A 21,837-nucleotide genomic window follows, 5' to 3' on the forward strand; every position below is an offset into this window, starting at 1 on the left:
GTCATATTTCTTTGTGAATTGGCTTTATTCATTGTACGTAGTTTCTGTTTCTGTTGATTGTGTTTACGTATACATGTTTACTTTGTTTATTTCACATAAAAAAGGAAAGAAAGAACATCGTTTTTAACCGATTTGTCTTACATTCCATTTAGCTTGAAGCTTAGTGACTATTGGAGCTGAATTTAGACATATTGCCAGTTATAGCTGGCAACAGTGACTGGTGCGAATAAAGAATGGAGTTCATCTCTTTGTCCTGGAAGCCAGTAAGACCTCTAATGCTATAATTTTACACAATTTACTTTCGTCCAATTCCAATTTAGGTAAACATGTACACAATAATTATATATTTACTTGTTTATCAAGATTTTCAATTTTGCTACGTAAGTGAGTGTTTCTTAATGGAGAAGCCAGAATATTTGGTGCAGATAAATTTTAAAAGGGCCTAAGCGTTATGCTTATAAATATAGCCTGGTGGATGATGCCATCAAATCTATAGTGCAGAAAAGAACTAACCAACTTGTGGGGAAGGTTCTAGATTACTGGTCCCCCTATTTTTTCATAAATAGAAGTATTTGCTTACCTGATACATGCTCCTTCTTCTTTATGCTTGCGATGATTTTTCTTTAGTTGCTGTGAACACTATTTATTGTTAATTATATTGGCCTATGTTTAGCAGAAGGGGTCCAGCACTTTTCTCTAAAAAATGTTACAATTTTGCTCATTTCTGTTCACATTCGGTTAGTTTAGAGAAGGTTAGGTTAGTTTATGCTAGCTTAGGTTAGTTTAGTTTAGGTTTGGTTAGGTTATTTTATGTTGAATTAGTGTAGGGGTCCCGCATAATTTTCCTAAAAATGATAGAATTTCGCTTATTTCTATAATATTAGGTAAGTAAGTTAGTTCAGGTTAGCTTAGGTTAGGTTAGATTTGATTACGTTATATTACGTCTAAGTACTTGCATCATTCATTTCTCCTCTAAATTTTGTGTTTTTTATGTGCTTCTGGACCCCTTGTACTAAATATACTCCATTATATTAATCGTTTTGACAAGTCATAACTTCATGTTGTTCTTGGAACAATACTAGTCAGTCACACTATTAACACTCCTACGTTTTTAAAATAAAAAGTGTTATTTTTTGGGTTAGAGGATTTCGCGCCATACGTGTGTAGAAATGTTTATTGTTGCCGGGGGTTTAGGGTGGCTTGCCCTCCTATGGTTTGAAGAACTATTTAACTTTTTGTATAATAGTAGTACTTTAGGTTTTTTTTAAATAGTCGAAGGTTGTCCTGCTATACTTTTATAGAAACTTGTGTTGTTGTCGGGGCGTGGGGGATGCAGGTTAGTGGTATAGGTGACCCGGAAGATCCGAAAAAGTGTATTATTTTCTTCTGGTCATCTAATAATACAGTTTTTCGGTTCTTCCGGATCATCTATATCACTGACCCGCATCCAGGGAAGGGGGACCAGTAATCTGGAACCTTGCCCAACTTGTGCAAGGTACCACTAAAAATTAAGAATCCTATCGAACTGACTCAGGACAGAAGGCCACTTGGAGTGCCTGCTTGGTAGAGCGAGGTACGTTCGTAGGCATTAAGGGTGGAAGCGATGGTGGGTATACATATAAGCGAGGTAAAAGGAAAACGATTCATATGGCATAAAAGCTCATGCATTGTGTGTGGCACACCTTTGCGAGATCTCTAAGCCCACGTCTTTCATTTAACTAAGATCACATTAAAAATAATAAAAGTACGGAGCATCGACAATTCTATAATAATTTTGTACACTACGCTTACACAGCATTTCTCTTCATCATCGTTTCGTTATGGAGTATGACGTGTTAAGGACCACACTTTGGATTTCGTATTTATATTTTACTGTACATGTAAAAAGTATGATTCCGACATGTTTCGAGTAACTATACACTGGTTCCTCAAATAGTAGAGTAACAGGTTTCTTGCGTATAAATCTGTGTTTATCTAAACTGTAATAGGGCGTTTACTTGTAATATTATATTTAGGGATAGTTTTGGAACTGGGGATCAAAATCGGGTAAAACAACCAACCGTGTTTACAGGAAAAATGAGTTGATATTACGTACGAGTACTTACTAGGATTTAAAAAAATCCACTTGCTAGTGTCGAGTAATTTTTTACATTTAACGAGTAAAGTCCGATGAATCACAAATGTCAATTCAAGAAATAAATAGCATCCGTCACTCTTTTTTCTGTTTGTGAAACACATGCTAATAAACAAAATAAAGAATGTATTGATAAGTTGACTGCTTCGTAAAGTGATTTTCGTTTTTCAAGCCCTGGTAATAACTAAGTACTAACGTAATCTAACATAGCCTAAACTGTCAAAACAAGAAAATATAGGAAGAAAGTACGAATTTTAAGAAAAGAATTCAGCCTCCTTCCCCCCAATCTAAAAATCGTAACCTAAACTAAGCAGCCTATCCTAAACCATCAAAAAATACAGAAAATATACCAGGAAAGTATGAATTTTAAGCAGAAACTTCTGGTCCCACAAATTCCAAAGTATTCCCTTTATTTATAATAAGCTTTTTATTATTTTATTATCCGCTTAATGAGAGTTAATAATTGCCTAACAGTGTTTCTTACTTTAGGCATTAGATTAATTGAAGAAGTAGTAAGAATGAAGAATTTTAGTTCCATGTTAATGTTTTCTTTATACAAAGTTAGGAGCAAAAGCTATTAAGGTGTTTACTGAACTGCATTTATCTATGCTTTTAAGTGCCTGTATGATGCAGATTGTGAATCTGGTTGCTAACGTGTAAAACTTTCGTAGGTATAAAATCAGAAGAGTCCAATGTAAGGAACTTATGTACGCACAGGACGCTAGTAATTGGGAAGGGAGGGTAATTCCTCCATTGAATACTTTTGTACAATCTTACTTATAATTGGATAAAGTGAACTATTGTCAGAAGTGTGCAAATTAATTACAATAAACTATATATGATAAAAATCTATTTCACAAATAATTATCGGGATCTGTAATTTTACATAGGTTTGTAATTACAGATATTCTAATAAGTGAACCCTGTATGTTGAAGCATTCCAGAGTCCCTTACTTACACTCGCTTCGCCCCTCCCGCCCCTATCACTTATCCGGTAATAATTTTGAACCATGCATATGTAGGTACCTTATCTCTCTATCTCGTACACGAGAATATGTTTAATGGTATCACTGGTTACTGTATGAGCTGGAAGTTAGGTCAAAATGAGGGGCGGATTAAGAACATAATAATGGTACAGGTGCGATGACATTTTACTGTTAAAATGAGTGGGAAGATCTAGAAGAGGATTGTCTGCGATATTAATTTTCATTGTCAAAATGTTTCTGCATAATGTGCAAATTTTAGGTATTTCTGTATAATATGGGAATAATGTTAGTACTCTGAAACCATTACAAAAACTTTAAACAAAGGTTAAAATGAGTGAGCTAAAATAGGCCATGTCAAACACACCTATGTGATACCCTAACTTCAATTTGCGAAGTATTTTAGTATGATACGTAAAAAATGTATTTTATGTTAACAAGTTTAGAGTTACTTATGCCAAATGATTACATGTAACCTCATGCGATATCAAGTGGCACTTTGCACTTTTTTCCTTTATCCGCATGCCCTTCGCCTCTCATGCGCCTGCTTCGTATGGACTCACTTTTGCGCGAGACATTCTGCTGCGCTCCAATCTAATCCGTTTCTATATTTTCTCGCTTTGAATGGCCACCAAGCAGAAGATTCTTTGCGTTTCTTATAGTTTTGAACGAGGTACAGTACATCACGACGTGTATTTGGACTAAAACTACTAAAATTCGAATAATGGAATCTTCAAATATTTCTTATTCGAACGAATCTTTTCTCTTTTAAAAGAAAAAATTCCGGCTACCACTATTATTTATTAAGAGTGACGAAAATAACGGGGAAAGCTACATCAGGAACCACCATATTGCTCCACTCATAAAGGTGCATACAATAAAATTTGACACCCGAATCTAAACATTCTATTGCAATTCGTGCAACAGCAGATGAAGTACTGCACGAAAGCCAGACTAAAGAAAAGAAAAAGGAAAATACTTAACCCTTTTAAATTTTTTGGCTTGTATAAAGGCCATGTCGTCCACCTTCGGAATTTGCTTTATAAATCTCTAGTTAAGATTTTCTCACCAGGTCTTTTGCATTTATTCAAGTATGGAAGCATCAAAGAACATGTTTTATGGGCATTTTGCATTCACGTGTGAGATGCCTGAGGGCAGTGACGTCGCAAACAACGAGGGCAGCTTTTAAAAAATGGTAAATTTTAGAGATTTTAAAAAAAAATCGCGACGCATCCCTATTAACTTTAGAAACATAGTTTGTACTTTGTTAGTTTCGCTATAAAGCAGAGTTTCCAAATGTAGCATTCAAATGTACCTATTATGTACCTGAAGCGGGAAAATTCCGCCCAAATCAATAAAAAAAAAAAATTTCAGGAGAAAATTTCCCGTTTTTTTTTTCTAAATTTCTCCCCTCAAGGACATATAGACATATTAGAAGTGGTACCGTTGGAAACCTACTTTTATTTGGAACAAAGCGAGATACAAATCATGTTCCTAGATTAAAGAGAAATATGCCAGGAAATTTTCAAATATTTTAATTCTTGCATTATTTACACATTTTTAGTCAATTAGTTAGTAAAGTATCTACAATATTATCACTATTTATCCTAAAATCATGAATCGTAGTTCGTTGTCTTCGACTTGAATCAGCCTTTTGAACGTTGGGCAAGGCCCAAAATTGGAGAAAAAAGGATTTTTTTTACAAAATTTTCCCTTTTGTGGGAATTTTCTCCCCTTAGGTGCACGATACGAATCTGCAAGTTATACCTGTTCGAATGGCCGATTGATGCCAATAAAAACAAGGTTTGATTCGTGTTCCTACGACAATTAGGGATGTGTCAGGAAATGTTTATCTAGAATTCGATGTGTTTTCATGCTATAGGGGAACATGGGTATTGTTGAGACATGCGTCAATGTTTTGTCTCGCCCTTAGTTTTCAAGATATGAGATTTGTATTTCGTACAGTTATTACATACGCTATGTAGTATATTTCGACGTATTTTTGGCGCTGAGCGTTACCACCCGGGGTGCACAGTGGGGCCCAAAATTAAAAAAGGTTTTTTTTTACAAAATTTCCCTTTGGGGGGAATTTCCCCCCCACAGGTGCATGATCGGGATATGCAACTTATACCATTCGAAAGGCCGATTCATGCCAAACAAGACCAGGTACGATTCATGTTCCTACAATGATTAGTCTTTATGCTGAAGCAAATTGGATAGAAATTGACTGAAAATGTAATGTCGAGGGAAAATTAGTAAATCGGCTATAGCATCAAGACTATTTTTTCCTGTACATTATTTTCACAATGGAGCAAAGTTTTATTTTTTGGTACCCTTCGCATGTACGTGTCATATACCTGAGCGGAGAAATTCGCGATAAAAGAGGATTTTTTCCCCACTTTGAGCGGGAATTTCTCGCATTTGGTACGTAATAGGGAAAGTGGACTGATACAGTTGGAGACTAACGCCTGAGTTGAATGCGAATGGAGATAAGGCGAAGAGCAGTTGTTAGGATGGGCATATCCAACATACTACCTGGTTGTTGCAGTTCAGTTACACAGAGAGCTTGCGTAAGGACAGAGTGAGCATTGGGCTTCCAGAGAGCATCGTAAGGACGTTTATGCTGTACGAGTTCAAACAAGGGACAAACCCTCCTGCAAAGGAACGGAAGATATTCCATGCCTTTTGGTGAAAGTGTCGTGACTACGCGGACAGTGCAGCGGTGATGTAACAAGTTTAAGGTCGCTGACGGAACACACGAAGACCCTCCACTTGCCAGAAAACGAACACACGTACAAAATTAACTTCAGGCAGCAATTGACGCGAACGGTGGCCAGACATATGAGGAACTGGCACTACAATTCAGTGTGAGTGGAGAAACTATTCGGCAGCACCTCCATCAACTTCGGAAACACTAAAAGTTGGGTCGATGGGTTCCACATGATTTCACTCCGGGCCAGAAGGCAACGCGATCAAATACGTGTGATTCTTTGCTGTCTTGTCTGAAGAAGGAGCCATTTCTGAACAAGGTGTTCTCATGTGATAAGAAGTGGGTCCTGTACTATGCTCCACGGCGCCGCCATCAGTGGTTAGCATCCCATGAACCCGTTTCAAAACAGTCGAAACCAGCCATACCTGATAATGTACGAGTATCCAAGCATTGTTTACTCTGGTGTAAGTTACGCAAATAGTAGCAGCCAATACTTTTTCCTACGGGCGCGAATGCTGTAGCAACCAATATTTGAGTTTATTTACCGGAATTTGTTTCCTCTTTTATAATCTTATCTATCTTTGGCTGTCTCACTTTGACTAATTTATCTTATGAACGAGATTAGCGGTTACTTTCAGCCGTGCGGAATACTTCATCAACAATTGATGTAATCTTTACTTGGGGTTAAATGCCCCCAGTTTGGTGTGTGTGTGTGACAAAAATAGTTTAAGCTATTATATATTTTTGAATTTTTGTGGTAAATTCATTATATACCTATCGTACTCTGGCTTCTGGCTGTACGCCCAGTATTTTACCTTCTATATTCGCAATTGTCTTTAACGTCATTTACATAGGGTGAGCGTTTCGAAGGTCCTAGTTTTTCATTTATTGGCATTACTTGCAGGACAGTCCTCTGGGATGCGATTTTTCTAGTAAAGTACCAGTTGCACCATATCTAATGTTTTTCAAATGGTTAGTAAATTATGTTCGTAAACAAATCGTGAATGGTAATTATTTTACTGATACTGGAAGATTCACAATGAAACCTAACAGGTGTTCTATTGGTTTTCTAAAATGTGCATTTGTGTACTGTGAAATATCTCAAAAACTTTGAAACTTTAGGAACGATGCCTACCATAATGGACAAATATACTCTTAACGACCAAGCGTAATCATATGGTCTCTTTATATAAAAATCCTCTTTATTATGGTAATGTTAAAGAAGCAATCAATCAGACAAAACAGAGTTTTTTTTGTTTGTTTGTTTCTAGTATAAATACCTAGGTGTTAACAGGATCTGTAAAATTGGAAAGTTCAAAATATCACTTATCTGTTAGTAGCTGATATTTCTGGTGAAGGGAAAATAATTCAAATTTCCAATTACTGCCATTAGATGACTTTACGCTAGAATCTGCTGGAAGTGGATTAGAGTATTAAGTCATTTGTCTTTGAAAGCTAAGTAGAAGTAGAAAAATAATAACACTAAAGTAGTGGCAGCTACAGTTTGAAATCTAAAACGCTACGTACTTTGATCATATGGTCATGCTAGTACGTAACGGGTTAAATGACGCCACAAACTCTTCTTTTTGAGCATATACTGCAGTATTTGGCTCAGCAAGACTGCGGGAGTGACTAACAGTTAGATGATTCCATTCACGAATAACCCGACACTATATGCTCATAGCAGAGCTTTTACATGCTTTGTCAGCTTCACAAGAAATATGACAATAATCCTAATTGCTTTTGTTCTGACACTTCCCACATTGTGTTTCCTACGCCCAAGCAATGGTTAAACTTTCGCCTCGAATAACACCTAAAAAATCTAATAACAGATCCCAAGGAAACTTTTCTACAATATCTCAGTCAGACACAATTTTCGAACTTAATATTGCTATATATGTTAACTCATGAACGATGTACTCGTATCTTCTATTTTGAGATACGAACATTTGTCATATTTGAATTTGACGAAGAATTGGTTGCTTTAGGATTGATCCATTGATTTCGGATGACGAAGAAACTGATTTTAGAAGTTATCGATGCATCTCAATTGTGTCAACAACTTACATCACCTCAAACAATTTCATCGCAAAATGAACCTCATACACAAATCAAATTAATCCAGATCATTAGTACGGATTTAGGAGATATCTGTCATTTACTCAGCAGATATTTACTATTCGCTGAATAGTCGAGGAAACCTAGAAATACAACTCTTTGACTTAGGGGCCTTGTACGACAAGCAGAACGCTCCATGCCATGCAGTTTTTGACATCTTCCTATCTAACTTTTAGTTTCACGCTATCACTAGATCTTTTGCGATTTACATGCACGGAAAGTCTTGACTGAAACACCAAGAAATTTTTCTTTGTATCTTTTGTTGAAATAATCTGCAATACCACCTAATTAACAGTGATGCCAACCGAATTAGGAAATTGTATTTTTCTAAGTGGCACTACCTCAGGTTATATATTATATGTTTGGAATCATCATGTTGTAGTATCGTTAATTTCTAATAATAATAGCTGTAGAATTTTAAGTTCTCGTTTACTCATGTGTACGGGCGAAGCTGCTGGTAAAGTACCATAGCGGACGCCAAATGCCGCGAACATGTAACATAGCTCGCTGATGAATGTAAACGTGTGATATGGTCGCATCAGTCATCGATCACCTTATTTCAAACCACGGCTAATGTTGATGATGGCAGGATCCCACAGAAGCAAATGATATGTATTGTCTTCACTAATCCGTGAAATACCACACTGATCTGTAAAGCTCTCCGCCGCAATGTGGGTTTTCAACGGGACTATGCTTACCCTTAACAATCACATCACTGACTGCGATTATGTTGCCATTTCAAGGAATTATGTGCATCTTATGGTCCCGGGAGATTGAAATATATTTAAATATGATAATGCATCCATTCAGAGAGCTGGGAGTGTAACTTGAGGAACATCGGGATGAAGTTCAACACCTCCTTTGGACGGCCCAATCTCCGCATAATTGAATATCTGTGGTCCGTTTTGGAAACACCAATCCGTCGAAGATTACCGTCTCTATCCTCTTTTACGGAACCTAGTGATGCATTACACGTGAAATGGTTTATATTCCACATGCTACCATTCACGACCTCTCTGACTCCGTTTCATGTCACATAGAATGTTTTCTAAAAACGAAAAATTGTCCAACGCGATTTCAATTGTACGAAGTTGCTTTTCATTCCCGTATTTCCATTAAATGGATAAGTCTCTCTCTCTGTTTATATATATATTGGATAGCAAGATGTCAGAGGATACGACAGAAATAAAAATTTCCTACAAAAGGCCTCTGTTTTTCGTAAACTTTTCAGTGATGTATCACATAGCATGTTTTTCTTCTTACACTTTGAATGTAGGCTTTAGTAAGGTAACTGAATACGGTTGCGCCGCTATAAGCTTGTGTGTTTTTCTTTCTCAAGTCCCTTACTCTTATCGAGGACACTATTTACCTATCAGCGGCTCCCATTCTTGAATATTTCATTGTAAATTCAGTACAAAAGTTTACTTTTCCTTAGTTGAACTTTAAAGTATGTGAACGTAGGTGTATCAGGAATATTTTAATGTAAACGTTAATTTCCATTCATGACTAATGTACGCAATAAAGCAAGACTCTTGAACACTTTCGAAGCTTTATCAACTTCTGGTTCTAATTTGTGAATAAAGTAATATAATTTTTTTGAAGTCTAGAGATATATTCTTCAAATTTTAGGTGCGAATTTCAATTGTTTTTAATACGAGAACACATATTCTTTCACGTTCCTTAGAACAGTTTTATCAATTACAATGTATTTAATCAAAGAAGAACAAGGTAAGGAAAGAAATGACTTATAACCCACAAAGAAATATGTTTTTGATGTAGAAGTTGTGCAGTCTGTGATATTTAATATAAAATCTATTTTTCCAGGTTTATTGACACTAATAATCTAATTTAAACATTCTCGAGACACATGGATAATAAGGAAGCAGATGCAACAATGCCTGATGTAGAAATGATCACTATATCGTGTATTCCAAAAGTTGAATCATTTTGCCTGGATGATTTAGATTATGATTCCGATTCGTCTCAATCTGATTATTATGTTTCATCGTTCTATGCGGAGGATAGTGTTGTCTCAGATAAAGATGATGATAAAAATCCCAAGCAACATTCTATTCCGGAGATGGATAGACAGCAAAAAGTTGATTTAGAAGTACCGTCCTCTGCAAGAGAGCTTGAAGAAAGAGAAGAATCAAGCAACTTCATGAGTGTGTTGGACATTAAAGAGGAACCAACTGTAGTATACGAATATCCAAATAACAGGGATTTAACGGTAGTGCTGTCTTCCGCAGAAGAGAATGAAATCAAACAGAAAGATGACAGTGTAGAATTAGAGCAAACTGATTTATTCAACAAAAGTCAAGTAATGACTGAGAGTTCCATCCGAAAAGAATTCCAGGTCAAAATTGAGTATGATGAGAGTAGTGCAACATTTGATCAAAACTTATCCGATTTGAACAATGGATATTTAAGAACGGTGTCACCGGATATATCTGTAAGGTATGTTTGAATCGAACTTTTAAATCCATGTTTTGGTCAGTGTAGTTTTAAAAATGGAAATGAGACGAAAACATCTGTAAGAGGTTTTTGATATTTACATTGGAAGAGTGCAATACTAAATAATCTCCTCCACCGCCTGTCACGGTGACGGTCCCAGAACGCAGTGTCATCATTGCAGGCGCCTTAGAATGACTATTTGCTGCTATTTTGGTTTCTGTAGCATTTAATATATAAAGTAACCAAGAAAGTTATGTTGCTTTTCACTCACCACCTCCAAATAATATGCCCCTAAGACGTACATGGAACATTAAAAATAGCCCACGTGAGCATCGACGACCTTCTGCCAACGTTCTGGAAGGCCATGGATTCTATCGCGTTATTATTTGGTGGGCCGTGAAGTGAAGAAGGTATCAATTGCATTTTCCTAATCTATTAGGGATTTGAACTAGCGTCCTCTAAAGTGATTGTCCGAAGAATGGAATAGGTGATAATCGATCGATGCGGTCTTCGGGGAGTATGGCGGATGCAATACTCTTTCCCATCCCGAGCGTAGAATTGTGTCCTGGTTCATGCCAGCCACGTGCGGCTTAGTGTTGTCCTGTAACAAGAGAATCCCTTTGCGACTCAAAAGTGCTCGCTCTAGAGTTTTGAGTTTTTCTCCAACACGGTCCAACTGCTGACTGTAAACAATTACATTGATGCGCTAACTGGCTGGTGGCAGTTCCCGATGCACGATGCCGCGAAGAGGCCACCAAACACACAGAAGTACTTTCTTCTGGTGCAGTGCTGGTTTCTGCTGTTTTGAAGTGGTTTATAGGATGCTAACTAATGATGACGGCTTCCTACAGGACCCATTTCTCATCACATGTCAACACCCTGTCCAGAAATGGCTCCTTTCTCAGACGAGGCAACTAAGAAACACAGGTATGTGATCTCGTGGCCTTCTGGGCCGGAGTCAAATCATGTAGGACCCATTGACCCAAGTTCATGAAAGCGCTGCCGAATGGTTTTCCCACATATCTGACCATAGTTCGCGTGGATTGCTGCCTGAAGATCTTTATTTTCTACATGTGTTGGTCTTCTGACACGTGGTGCGTCTTTCAGTGCCTCGTAACCGTCCTTGAACTTCTTAAAGCATCGCTGCACTGGGCGCGTAGTCACCCTCACCAAAGGCCTCGCATATCTTTCGCCCGATGCGGTGGCATTTGATCCCAGTTTGAACTTGTACAGCATACACACCCTTATGGGCTCTGTTCAGGTCCTATGTTCACTCTGTCCACACACAAGTTCACGGTATAACTGAACTGCCACAACCAAATAGTATGTTAAATATACCTACACCAACAACTGCATTCGCATTCAACTCACGCCGCGAGGGACAATGCAACACAGACCTCCATAAAAAGTGACAGAACTTTCTTAGTTATATTTACAATTGTTGAACGGCGTTGTTTGGAATCTTTCATCATGTCGTGCCATTGATCAGCGCCAGCAGAAAGCATATGGACTGATTTCACTCTGCTTTTTAGCAGTTTTTAATATGGCAAAAATTAAATTGTGTGATAGCAAGAATTTGCTGTAATTACAGCTACCAAACACTGTTGATGTTGTGTTACATAATCAAATGCCTGCAACAATCAATAATCGTTTCCGAAAGGTACACCATTTTAAGAAGTGGGTCAACTTTCACCTAAGCCGCTTTTTTTATCATCTTCGGAATTGTTTCAGATATCAAATTCCGTAAAACAGCGTTAAGGTCTGTATGTTTACTGAAAGGAGCCTAATTTGCGATTTGATGCTATAGTTAACCACTAAGCATCTTCTAAACTAAATCTTTTGAAAAACGTAGAATTTTCAATCCCTTATAATTTGTTAATTAGTTACTCCAAGTACGTCATATCATGGTAATAATACTAGATACTAAGATATTTTCGTATCAATTACAGTTTATATATACAGACCATTATTTATCTTCAAACGCTTTTATTACTTATGAAGTAATAACTGCAAAACACTAATATTTCGTATGATACAAACCCGAGCAATCAAAATCGTTAACGTGCTGTCGACTGGGAACAAAATAACAAAGTTGTAAATGATACATAGAGCCTTTCAAACGGCAATACGTTAGTAGTATGACTGTAGTATTCGGTACTAAATTCCATTCGGCATGCATGACATATTTTTGCTAAATATGTTACCACTTTCTAGAAGCCCCCAAACTTTCTATGTGTTTGGATGTTTGTTGTTCCATAGCGTCCTGAATTTGTAACATTAAAGAATAAGCGTGGTATTGTAAGCTTTAGTTGGCAGTAAATTAGTGTACCCTTTTCAGTTGTTGAACGGTACAAAATTTCAGCATAATCCACATATTTCATAGGCACATAGGTTGTCTACTGATACTTGAATTACTGATTTTTTTTTTTTTTTTTTTTTTTATCGATACTGGAAATTATTGTGTAAAACTGCACAAATGTAAAAATTCCTACGAGACCTTTTAAGATCGCTGTTCCATCATATAAGTGATGAGAGCGCTAACTTTCCAACCACTAAAAAACCAGCTAGCTCGAGGTATAACGCTATTTTTTTAAACTTATTTGAAATTTGTATTTGTTTAATATTTGTGAAGTGTGAAGACAGTAACACATCTAAATTTGTAGGCATGAAAATTAGCCTGTTACTCTTTCATATTTGTAATTAATTGATCTACATAACAGTGTTTCTGTACCAAATTTAATTCTAATGCAAAACAAATAATTTTTAAAAGCTTCTAAATATATGTAATATTGTGAACTAAGTAAAACAAAAAACAATTGGTTATGAAAAATGAGTGGAAAGTAACATACATACAAATGCAAGTGTAGTTACGACAGGTATTGTGGGAGAAATAATGTACAGAAAATATTTTCCATTATTTTTCTTTTCTTCGAATTTAATCCACTAGTTTTTGTAATTTTTTTTATATATATATAATACTGAAGAAGACTTTTTCTCCATATTTTACAGACTGTTAAGTAACACAGTCGTATGTTGCTTTCACGTGAGGTTTTTTTTCTTTCTTTCTTTTTCAGTTCACCGTACTATAGTAGTAATTGTTCTGGGAGGATACTGAACACATTGAAACAAATCCTAGGAGAGACCCTAGTACAACGTTGCTTCAAGATACATAATACAACCTATATATTCGTAACGTAACGTTAACGTAACACGGTTTTAGTCTAGAAAAGAGGATAGTTTGTAAAATCAGTTATTTTAAAGGATAGAAAATATGGGCAGAAACAAAGCAATTTCGAGAAAGTTACCAACACGATGTTTTACACTGTAAACTTTGACTATGTATATAATCCGTTGTACAAGCAATATTTTGTTTACTGAAGAGTTCTGTGAATAAAAGGGCTAATGTGGCTGTAATTTTAAGTGCTAGTTTAGTTTAATAGGTAATGCCACTTTCGATTGAAGTAACCTATCAATTTGCCAGTGAAAAACTTAAAGCTACAAAGAGTTAGTAAAGCATACCAAATGTTGCATCGTGCAGCAGAGATAGCGACAAAAAATTTACTGTAGAAATTAGGAAAACTTCCACTGAAGTGTACCAAGCTATCCCAAAGGTTGAATGTGCTATTTTGCTTTGACAGGTCTTCCGGCAATTTTAAGCATTTAAGGAGTAAAAATTCGTGAGAATAAACGAAATTCTAGACATACTGTTCATCTGCTTGTACAAGTGATATTTCAAAATGGTTAAGGAAATGTTTCCTCGTGACAGGTCTCAAACGCAGAGTTTCATGTTGTCAACCATTGATCAAGGCAGTTATTTATTTTCTGAAATTTACAAATATATTGAGATAATAGAAGAGCTGCAATTAGAATAACAAATAATCTTGCAATTCAGTAAGTCTGATATATGTTGTAGGTTCCATTTCTCTTAAGTCCTGCCAAAACCCATCTTGCGTTGAAATGTAACCGATGAAAATTTCAGACTTGGAGCTCTGCTTATAGTTGCCACGGTATTTAAGGAAAATTCTTTATTTTATTAGAAGCTACAAGTCAGGTTTGACATAGTTGGTGTGAAAGGACAGAATGCAAGTGAAATCCTTAAGTAACACAGAAGGTTAAGAACGTGACAATCATTATACATCGTCATTAGTTCTACTACAGCTCTTAAAGTAATTATGTTTTGTTCAAATCTTTCATTGCGATAATTTTTTTAAGGCAAGAATCGACAAATTTTTGATTTCCAACACAATTATCCCATATTTGTTCCTTGAAGCAAAAATCTATATTCATACTCGATAGAATCCAGCAATCTGAAGTTATATTTTTGGAAGTTTTATGTATAGGATAAGTTGTGTAGGAAGCATACAAACTGTGTGGTGCACTGGATAGACGTTGTGAAAGTAAGCTTTCACAATAGTTTGCAGGGGCGTTCTTCCTAATCTTTCTTTAAACTGAGATATATCCCAGAAGGATCTGTCGTATCCGTTTTCGCATAGCCGAAAATTCAAGATATGAATGGAGAAAACCTGATTTTTGGTTTACCGACGCTGTATCTTTCATCTGCCGGTAAGGAAGTTTAAGACTGGACGCTGTGAGTGTATTTCTTGAGGAATTTAAATGTACGGTGACTCAGTGGCAGACTGCTCCCTTCTAGCGCAAGGTTCCCTGGTTTGATCTCAATTCGTTCCAAACGAGCTTTGTGGAAGACAATTTCGAGTCCGTGAGTTTCCTTGGATATATTATATTTCGCTTCACATTGCCATTTCACCAATTCTTAAATAACCCTTCATTTTCATTAATTACACATCACTTTAGTCTAAAGGTCATAAACGTGGGACTTAAAACTAGAAATTTCATTTCAGTTGAGACTTCTTTCTTTACCTGGAGGAAAGAGCTTACTTGGTCCACTTCGAAGAGAGGGGAAAGACAACAGCATCTTCTGTGTTCAACTCTTAGCTCCAACATTTTCAAACAGAATACACATATCATCTTGGATAACACAAAGCGTGGAAAAGATAATTTTAAAGCTTCACCGGCATTGAAAGCACTTACAAGTTGAAGATTTGGAGTAATCGACGTTGTTCTTGGAAAGTCTAAAAGCTACAAATCCACGAAATATGAGGCACATCTAAACAGTAAGTTCTAAAACTGTGCATAGATGGCACATGTGTACAGAGCGCGTCCCGTGCTTTTTCAGGTGTGGGCAAAGAGCACGTAACAGTATGATACATTAAGTGCTGTTTTGTTTAGTCAATGGTAAAGGAACTGTATCACGATAAAGAATGCTGTGCGTATACTATCGCAACGAGGTCGAGTTAAGCGCGCTAATCAGGTTTCTTCACGTTAGCAGCGTCAGACATTCTTCCCAATTTTACTGAAATGTATATACCTGATGTCATGAGCTTTAGTATGGCTAGAAGATTATGCACACAATGACTGCATTCCGCACCAATTTTCACCGTAGGTTCCGACCATCGAATTGGTGCAAAGTGCGGAGCGATCAATTGTGTATCCGAACTCTCATGCCAGTTTCCACAGATCTGCTGCGCGCTGTCTTGCTGCGTGAGATCGTCACTCAGCTACTGTAGTTTTCCAGTTTGCAAGCAGAATATGTTCCAGACCAAGAAGCATCTCCAGTGCACTCCGACCTTCATTCTGCGTTACCACCAGAAAGGTGACTAGTTTCTCGACTACATCCCCAACAGAGGAAATATAGGTGTCGTACATGATCTTGTACCACAGTTCTACCTCTGGTCAGGATTCACCTGTTCGATCTGAAGGGTATTTTGCCGCATAACGTTTTAACAGCGTAACTGACTTGCAGACGGTTCTGATAACCTCATTCCAGTATTTGGTAATAGGATTCATTGACACAGGTATACAAATTTAGTGCCACGTTACGACAAAGCTTCAACAAAGTTGATTCGTATATTGAAAAGTAGATTTTGTATCAATAACTCCACATTATTAAACACAATTGTTTCTTAAATTTATCAATCATTTTACAATGTAAGGGAACTTACTTTCTAGATGCGCGTCGTGCAAGCCTCGATGATTCAAGGATACAAACAGTCGTGTGGTATGTTTTGATGTATGTAGACGAAGTGAATACATCAGTAAATCTAATTAGTTCTGGCCTTTGTATTCAACCCTTAGGAACGATAGGTAAAAACATAGTTTGACATGTGTACCCAATTCAATATCAACGAGCTCGCGCGATGGTGGACAAACACCATGTGCGTGGGTTTCTCACTGTTCTCCCGTTTCTTCCCACTTTCTTCATTCCACCATTTCGTTCATTTCTCATCAGCGTCTGCTTTTGCCTAGCCGGCATAAACGTGGGACGTAAAACTGAAAGATTTCACTTTTTCAGTATCCAAGTATGTGACAGCTGAATCTAATTCGAACCATTTCACGATTCGTGATTCAACTCAATTAATATGGACCAGAGACAAATCCTTATCGCTCTATACACCTAACTACAAATATATTGCCTCTTAAAATGATGGTATGAGTTAGTGAGTATTTTGAGCCTAGCCGCTGGCGCCTTATCGCTGAATTGGGAGGAGTGCATTAATGTTCGAAAGCTACGAAACTTTAAAATTGATTTTTTTTCTATGTTGCAATTAGTATTTTAAAAAAACAAATGCTTAAAGCATGTATTGTACTTAACAGGACGAAATAAATGAAGGAAATATTTTACCTATGAAATTTTTAAAATGTAGTATATTAATATCAATACTTTATATTTTTCAGCAATTTCGATGTGAATAGCGACAAATCAATGACTACGGGTCTTAAGAGGAGAGATGATCAATCAAGTGTGAATAAGAGTGCTGAAGTAGTACAGGACTCTGAATCGTCTACCAGCGCCAATGAAGAGAATCACTTCCAGTGTGAACACTGTGCAAGAATCTTCACCCGAAGATGTGCTGCTATTATACATATGAAAGCTCATTTTACAACAGGATGGCCGAAGCCTAAGTGGCATATTGGTAAGCCACGTAATTCACATACAAAACGTAAATATAGAAGAGTCAATGTATCAACCCTAACTTATTCATGCGATCATTGTGGTGCGAAATTTAAAAACAAAGGTGGTTTTATTTCACATACGAAAATGCACACAAGGGAGAAGGATCTAGGCCCGTATGAGTGTTCACATTGCTCCAAGATATACACTTTGAAAGGTAATCTACATAGGCATCTAAAAGAGATCCGCAAGGAACTAAGGTACTCTTGTGTTCTCTGTGGGAAAGGTTTTTATCAAAGATATATGCTTCGGAAACACATAAAGACACACACAAATGAAGTCCACATAGATAAACGCTGCGAAGTATGTGGTGTAAGGTTTACCCGAAAATACAATTACGAAGCCCATCTTGCTACTCATTCGGGTAAGCATCCGTTCAAATGTGACGAATGTGGAAAAGGCTTTACATTCAAACCAGGTTTGTTAGCGCATATAAAAGCTCACGCAGTGGATAGAACTTTTAGATGTGCTGATTGTGGAGCTATATATCTTTCCAGGTGGGAATTCAGGAAACACATGTTGAAGCATAATCGTGAAGCTGAAAATGTGTGCAAATTATGTGGTCAAGTGTTTCGTGATAGGTCTTTGCTTTCAATGCACGTAAGAATTCATACTGTCCCCCGTTCTTTCAAATGTACAATATGCACTTCAGCTTTTCAACGGAAAAGTGATTTGGAAAGGCATATGACAAAGCACACTGGTGAAAAGGCCTACCAGTGTTCTATATGTGGTTGTAAATTTAAACGGATTTCGGCCCAAAGACAACATGAACGAGCTGTGCATAGTGATAGCAAGAAGTATCACTGCGCAGACTGTGGTAAGTCATTTAATTATTTGTCGTCAGTTTTGTACCACACGGAAAGACGGACATGTAGACAGAAGAAAACGTAAATGTCACCTCTTTTCTTACACCACTAGGTGGATGAATCATCTTCAATATCATAAAATATAAGTTTTTGTGTACAGAGCTGTTCCTGTACAATTAAAGACTCCTGGTATGTTCACGTTTACTTATACACGTGTACCTTTGATGAAATTGGATGTATTATGTTGTAACATTTCTTGAATCGTAAATATTTAGACACTTTTCCTTGACACGTGAAAGAAAAGGAGGGTTTTTGTTTTATACATATTCTTGGATAGAAGTATAGTACTTCAAAGTGTGTTTCAGCATTTAAAATTTGTCACTTGTATCAAAATTTTACGTTGAAATAAATTCTAAAATAAATATATATAAACATTTAAAATAGTTTTTTAAAGGAGAACATATTTTTAATCATTTGAGTAATTTAAATAATTACCTGAATAGGTAAGACATGTTGCTGTCGAACGTACACTTAAATATAATTATTGTATTTTAATTAATGCTTAGTTATTTTCAAAAAACCTATTACACAAAGCTTGTAAAAGCTCATGCAATGAAGGCAGCATTTAGGTGTGCTTGTAACCGGCAGGAGTTTCTGGTCGTTGTCCGTGGTTCGTGGTACTACCAATAAGTATCTTCCTGATACTTTAACTTACCTTGACAGGACGATGAAGGACCTCTCCAAGAAAAGGTTACAAACTTTCCAAATTGCTCGTCGGTCTCAATAATACGAGCATTAGGCGCCGAGAGGTTCGGGTGTCTCGTCTCGAAAACCTCACGGACGATCAGACGGTCATCCAGACCATAACGCACACAAATATCACTCATACAAACAACGAAAACACACTGGATTAAATGACACTATACTTATTTATTAGAGCACTATTATATAAAAAAAAACAAAAAAATAACGAAGACGAATGAACACAACACTGAACACTGAGGATGCATAATAATTTTAGTCGCTGAAATCACGCTTTGCCCTTTCCGGGCAATATAGCCCTTTATATATATATGATTATGATTCAGATATCACTACAAATGCTTCTCTCACACCATTGACACACTTGGGGGATTAGCACTGGGGAAAAGTTGTCTGGATCGTCCCACGATGAATCCAGTTGTTATGCTGAACAGTCCTGCATCGTAAAGGTGAATCTTCAGCAAATAAACAAAAAGAAGGTCTCCACAGTGGAATACTGATATGGGAAGGCGCGTATATAACTTTTTAGCGCACTAAGTTTGTGAACCTGGGACTTCACTAGTTGGGGCTAGCCGTAAGAAAACGTTCTTCACCGGCTAATAACTTGTGCTCCTTAACACAACTTAATGATTGATTCCCAACGCAAGGTACGTGGTGGCTGCGTACAAATCCGGAGTCGAGCTCCTTGAGCATCCAAGCTCAAGCTACGGGTTGCAATGATCAACTAAAAGTGTTGGCAGTTCATTTCATAAATCACTGAGTTAACTCACCTGTACGCACATACAAACAGAATACGGAAAAGAATTTATGTTAATTTTAGCCAACTGCCTATAATGCACTAGACACGGCGATAACACTGGCGTGAGAAAATACAGATAACGAACTGCAAAAATTGTGAGGCTGGTGCCACTTTGGCCACTGGGACATCTGGTCAGCCCGTATTTCTCTAATCTATGGTAATGTTTCCATAAGTGATTAAAGAAAGCACTTAATTCAGTTTCCAATAACTATAGAATATATACTGTGCATATAATGAGTCAGGGAGAAACACTGAAATGGTTAGTCACTAACTGAAATGTTCTCAGCAAAGGCAACGTTTTAAATATATATATGAAAAAACGATGAAAGACTTCTTTGTCCAATTGTGTGGGAAAGAAGCAATTTCTACCGAAGAAAGAACTTAAGTGCGTTGCAGAATAAAGTATAAATCGAAAATAATAATCACTGTCTTCACGAAATATACAAAGTGTCCACAAGAAATTCTTCTATAACCTGGTAGCGGGTATAGATTGGGGTCCGGAAGGGAACGACCTGTTAAGTGCACACGTAGACAGGTTGAGAACCCTTGGCCGTATAACGAAATATGAATATAATTAGGTTTTTCACCTGAGATTTAAAATTAGTTAGTTGGCAACACTGTCATATGGTGTGAGACTTACGTGCATAGACGATGAATGGTTTTTCACCTGAAAAAGGGCTATTTAAAATAGTTAAAGAACTTGTTCACTCACTACAACATGATGAGGTTCCTGCATGAGCAATGTCCAATCCAAGTGTCCCATGAGGTAATAAGATGCTCTTCAACAATTGGTGCAGTTGGGTTTCCTTATCTTCCGTTTCTTCACATATTGAAACCATGCTGTCTTCCTGTGTGAGTATCCTCCATGGTTCTCCAACGATGAGTTGATGAGGGGAGAAGGGGAGAATTTGTTTTTTAACACTGGTGTGAGAAACGTGGTATGGTTTAAATACCTGATAACTTCACTAAAAATGCGCAAAAAGCGTTTCTAGGGCTATTAAAATTCTTATTTTTTTAAACTGTAATATATATATATATATATATATATATATATATATATATATATATATATATATATATATATATATTTCAGACACTTGTAAATACTTTTCGTAAAATGTTTTAAGTGTTCCGTTTCGATCACTTTATTTCGTGTAATATGAAGTAAATATGCACACTCAATAACTATTCATAAAGTTATTGACTTCGATAAGTATGAAACATCTCAGTAAAAGTTATTTTTTTTAATATCGACTTAAAGAATTATCAAATATCTCAATAAAAATTAGTAAATATGCTGATACCTGTATTTAAAATATCAAAATATGAATGAATATGCAAATAGCAAATATGTTAAAGGTACTGAAATATTAAAATTATTGTTAAACTTTCGATATCACTATAATATATTTGAAAAATATGAAAATCATTGAAAAAGTAAAATGAATGGAAATGTAAACACATGATAAACTGACAATATGTGAACAAAATAAGACTTTCACCTGTATGTCCTTTTTTTCTTTTTTTTTTAACTGTGCCTCGTGTTGTTTGGCAGAAAGAACGAAAAATCGTTTTTCCAAAATAAAAAAAAATAAATTTAAGTGTCAAAAATGACGTTCATAGTAATTCCAACAAATAAGCATGATTCTGCATATCAAAAAAAAAAAGATCGTGATTTCGTTGACATGTATGAAGAAAATTCGGCATGCCATAAGATCAAATGCCATCTGCTCGTCATGAAAAAATCGAGACTAATCCGATAATGCTTAATACAACAAATGGTTTCGTTCTGAAACAAAGTTATTATTAGCTTAGCCCTAGAATAATGGTTGTTGTACACTTCCAAAAACGTACACATTGTAGGGTTACCAGAACATATGGGTATTATCTGCAAGAGAACTTATTAATAAAGCGTTGAAAACTATACAGTGTTGATCCAAGTTTTTCAAAGGTCTGAATCAAGGAAGTTGACTCACTAGTCCAAACATTCCTGAAAATAAATGGTCATTATGCCATGAATTGACCAAAACTATTGGTGGGA

General features: G+C 36.5%; 1 protein-coding gene across 1 annotated transcript; it reads left to right on the forward strand.

Moving 5' to 3' along the window:
• The first annotated feature begins 224 nt into the window (after positions 1-224).
• LOC145691097 (uncharacterized) lies at positions 225-18,605 on the forward strand. The gene is made up of 3 exons (XM_081766778.1): positions 225-320; positions 9,770-10,402; positions 17,153-18,605. The coding sequence occupies exons 2-3, from the start codon at positions 9,813-9,815 to the stop codon at positions 18,318-18,320; spliced, it is 1,758 nt and encodes a 585-aa protein (XP_081622904.1). The 5' UTR covers positions 225-320; positions 9,770-9,812; the 3' UTR covers positions 18,321-18,605.
• Positions 18,606-21,837: the final 3,232 nt, after the last annotated feature.

Source organism: Thermobia domestica, chromosome 7 (assembly GCF_964235325.1).
Source record: "Thermobia domestica chromosome 7, izTheDome1.hap1.1, whole genome shotgun sequence".
NCBI classification, from domain to species: Eukaryota; Metazoa; Arthropoda; class Insecta; order Zygentoma; family Lepismatidae; genus Thermobia; species Thermobia domestica.

Bases quoted from the DNA above. Each gene is read 5' to 3' on its own strand.
- LOC145691097 (XM_081766778.1), top strand. From the start codon at position 9,813: ATGGATAATAAGGAAGCAGATGCAACAATGCCTGATGTAGAAATGATC. The intron at 10,403-17,152 runs GTATGTTTGAAT...TATATTTTTCAG, and splicing joins TCACCGGATATATCTGTAAG to CAATTTCGATGTGAATAGCG.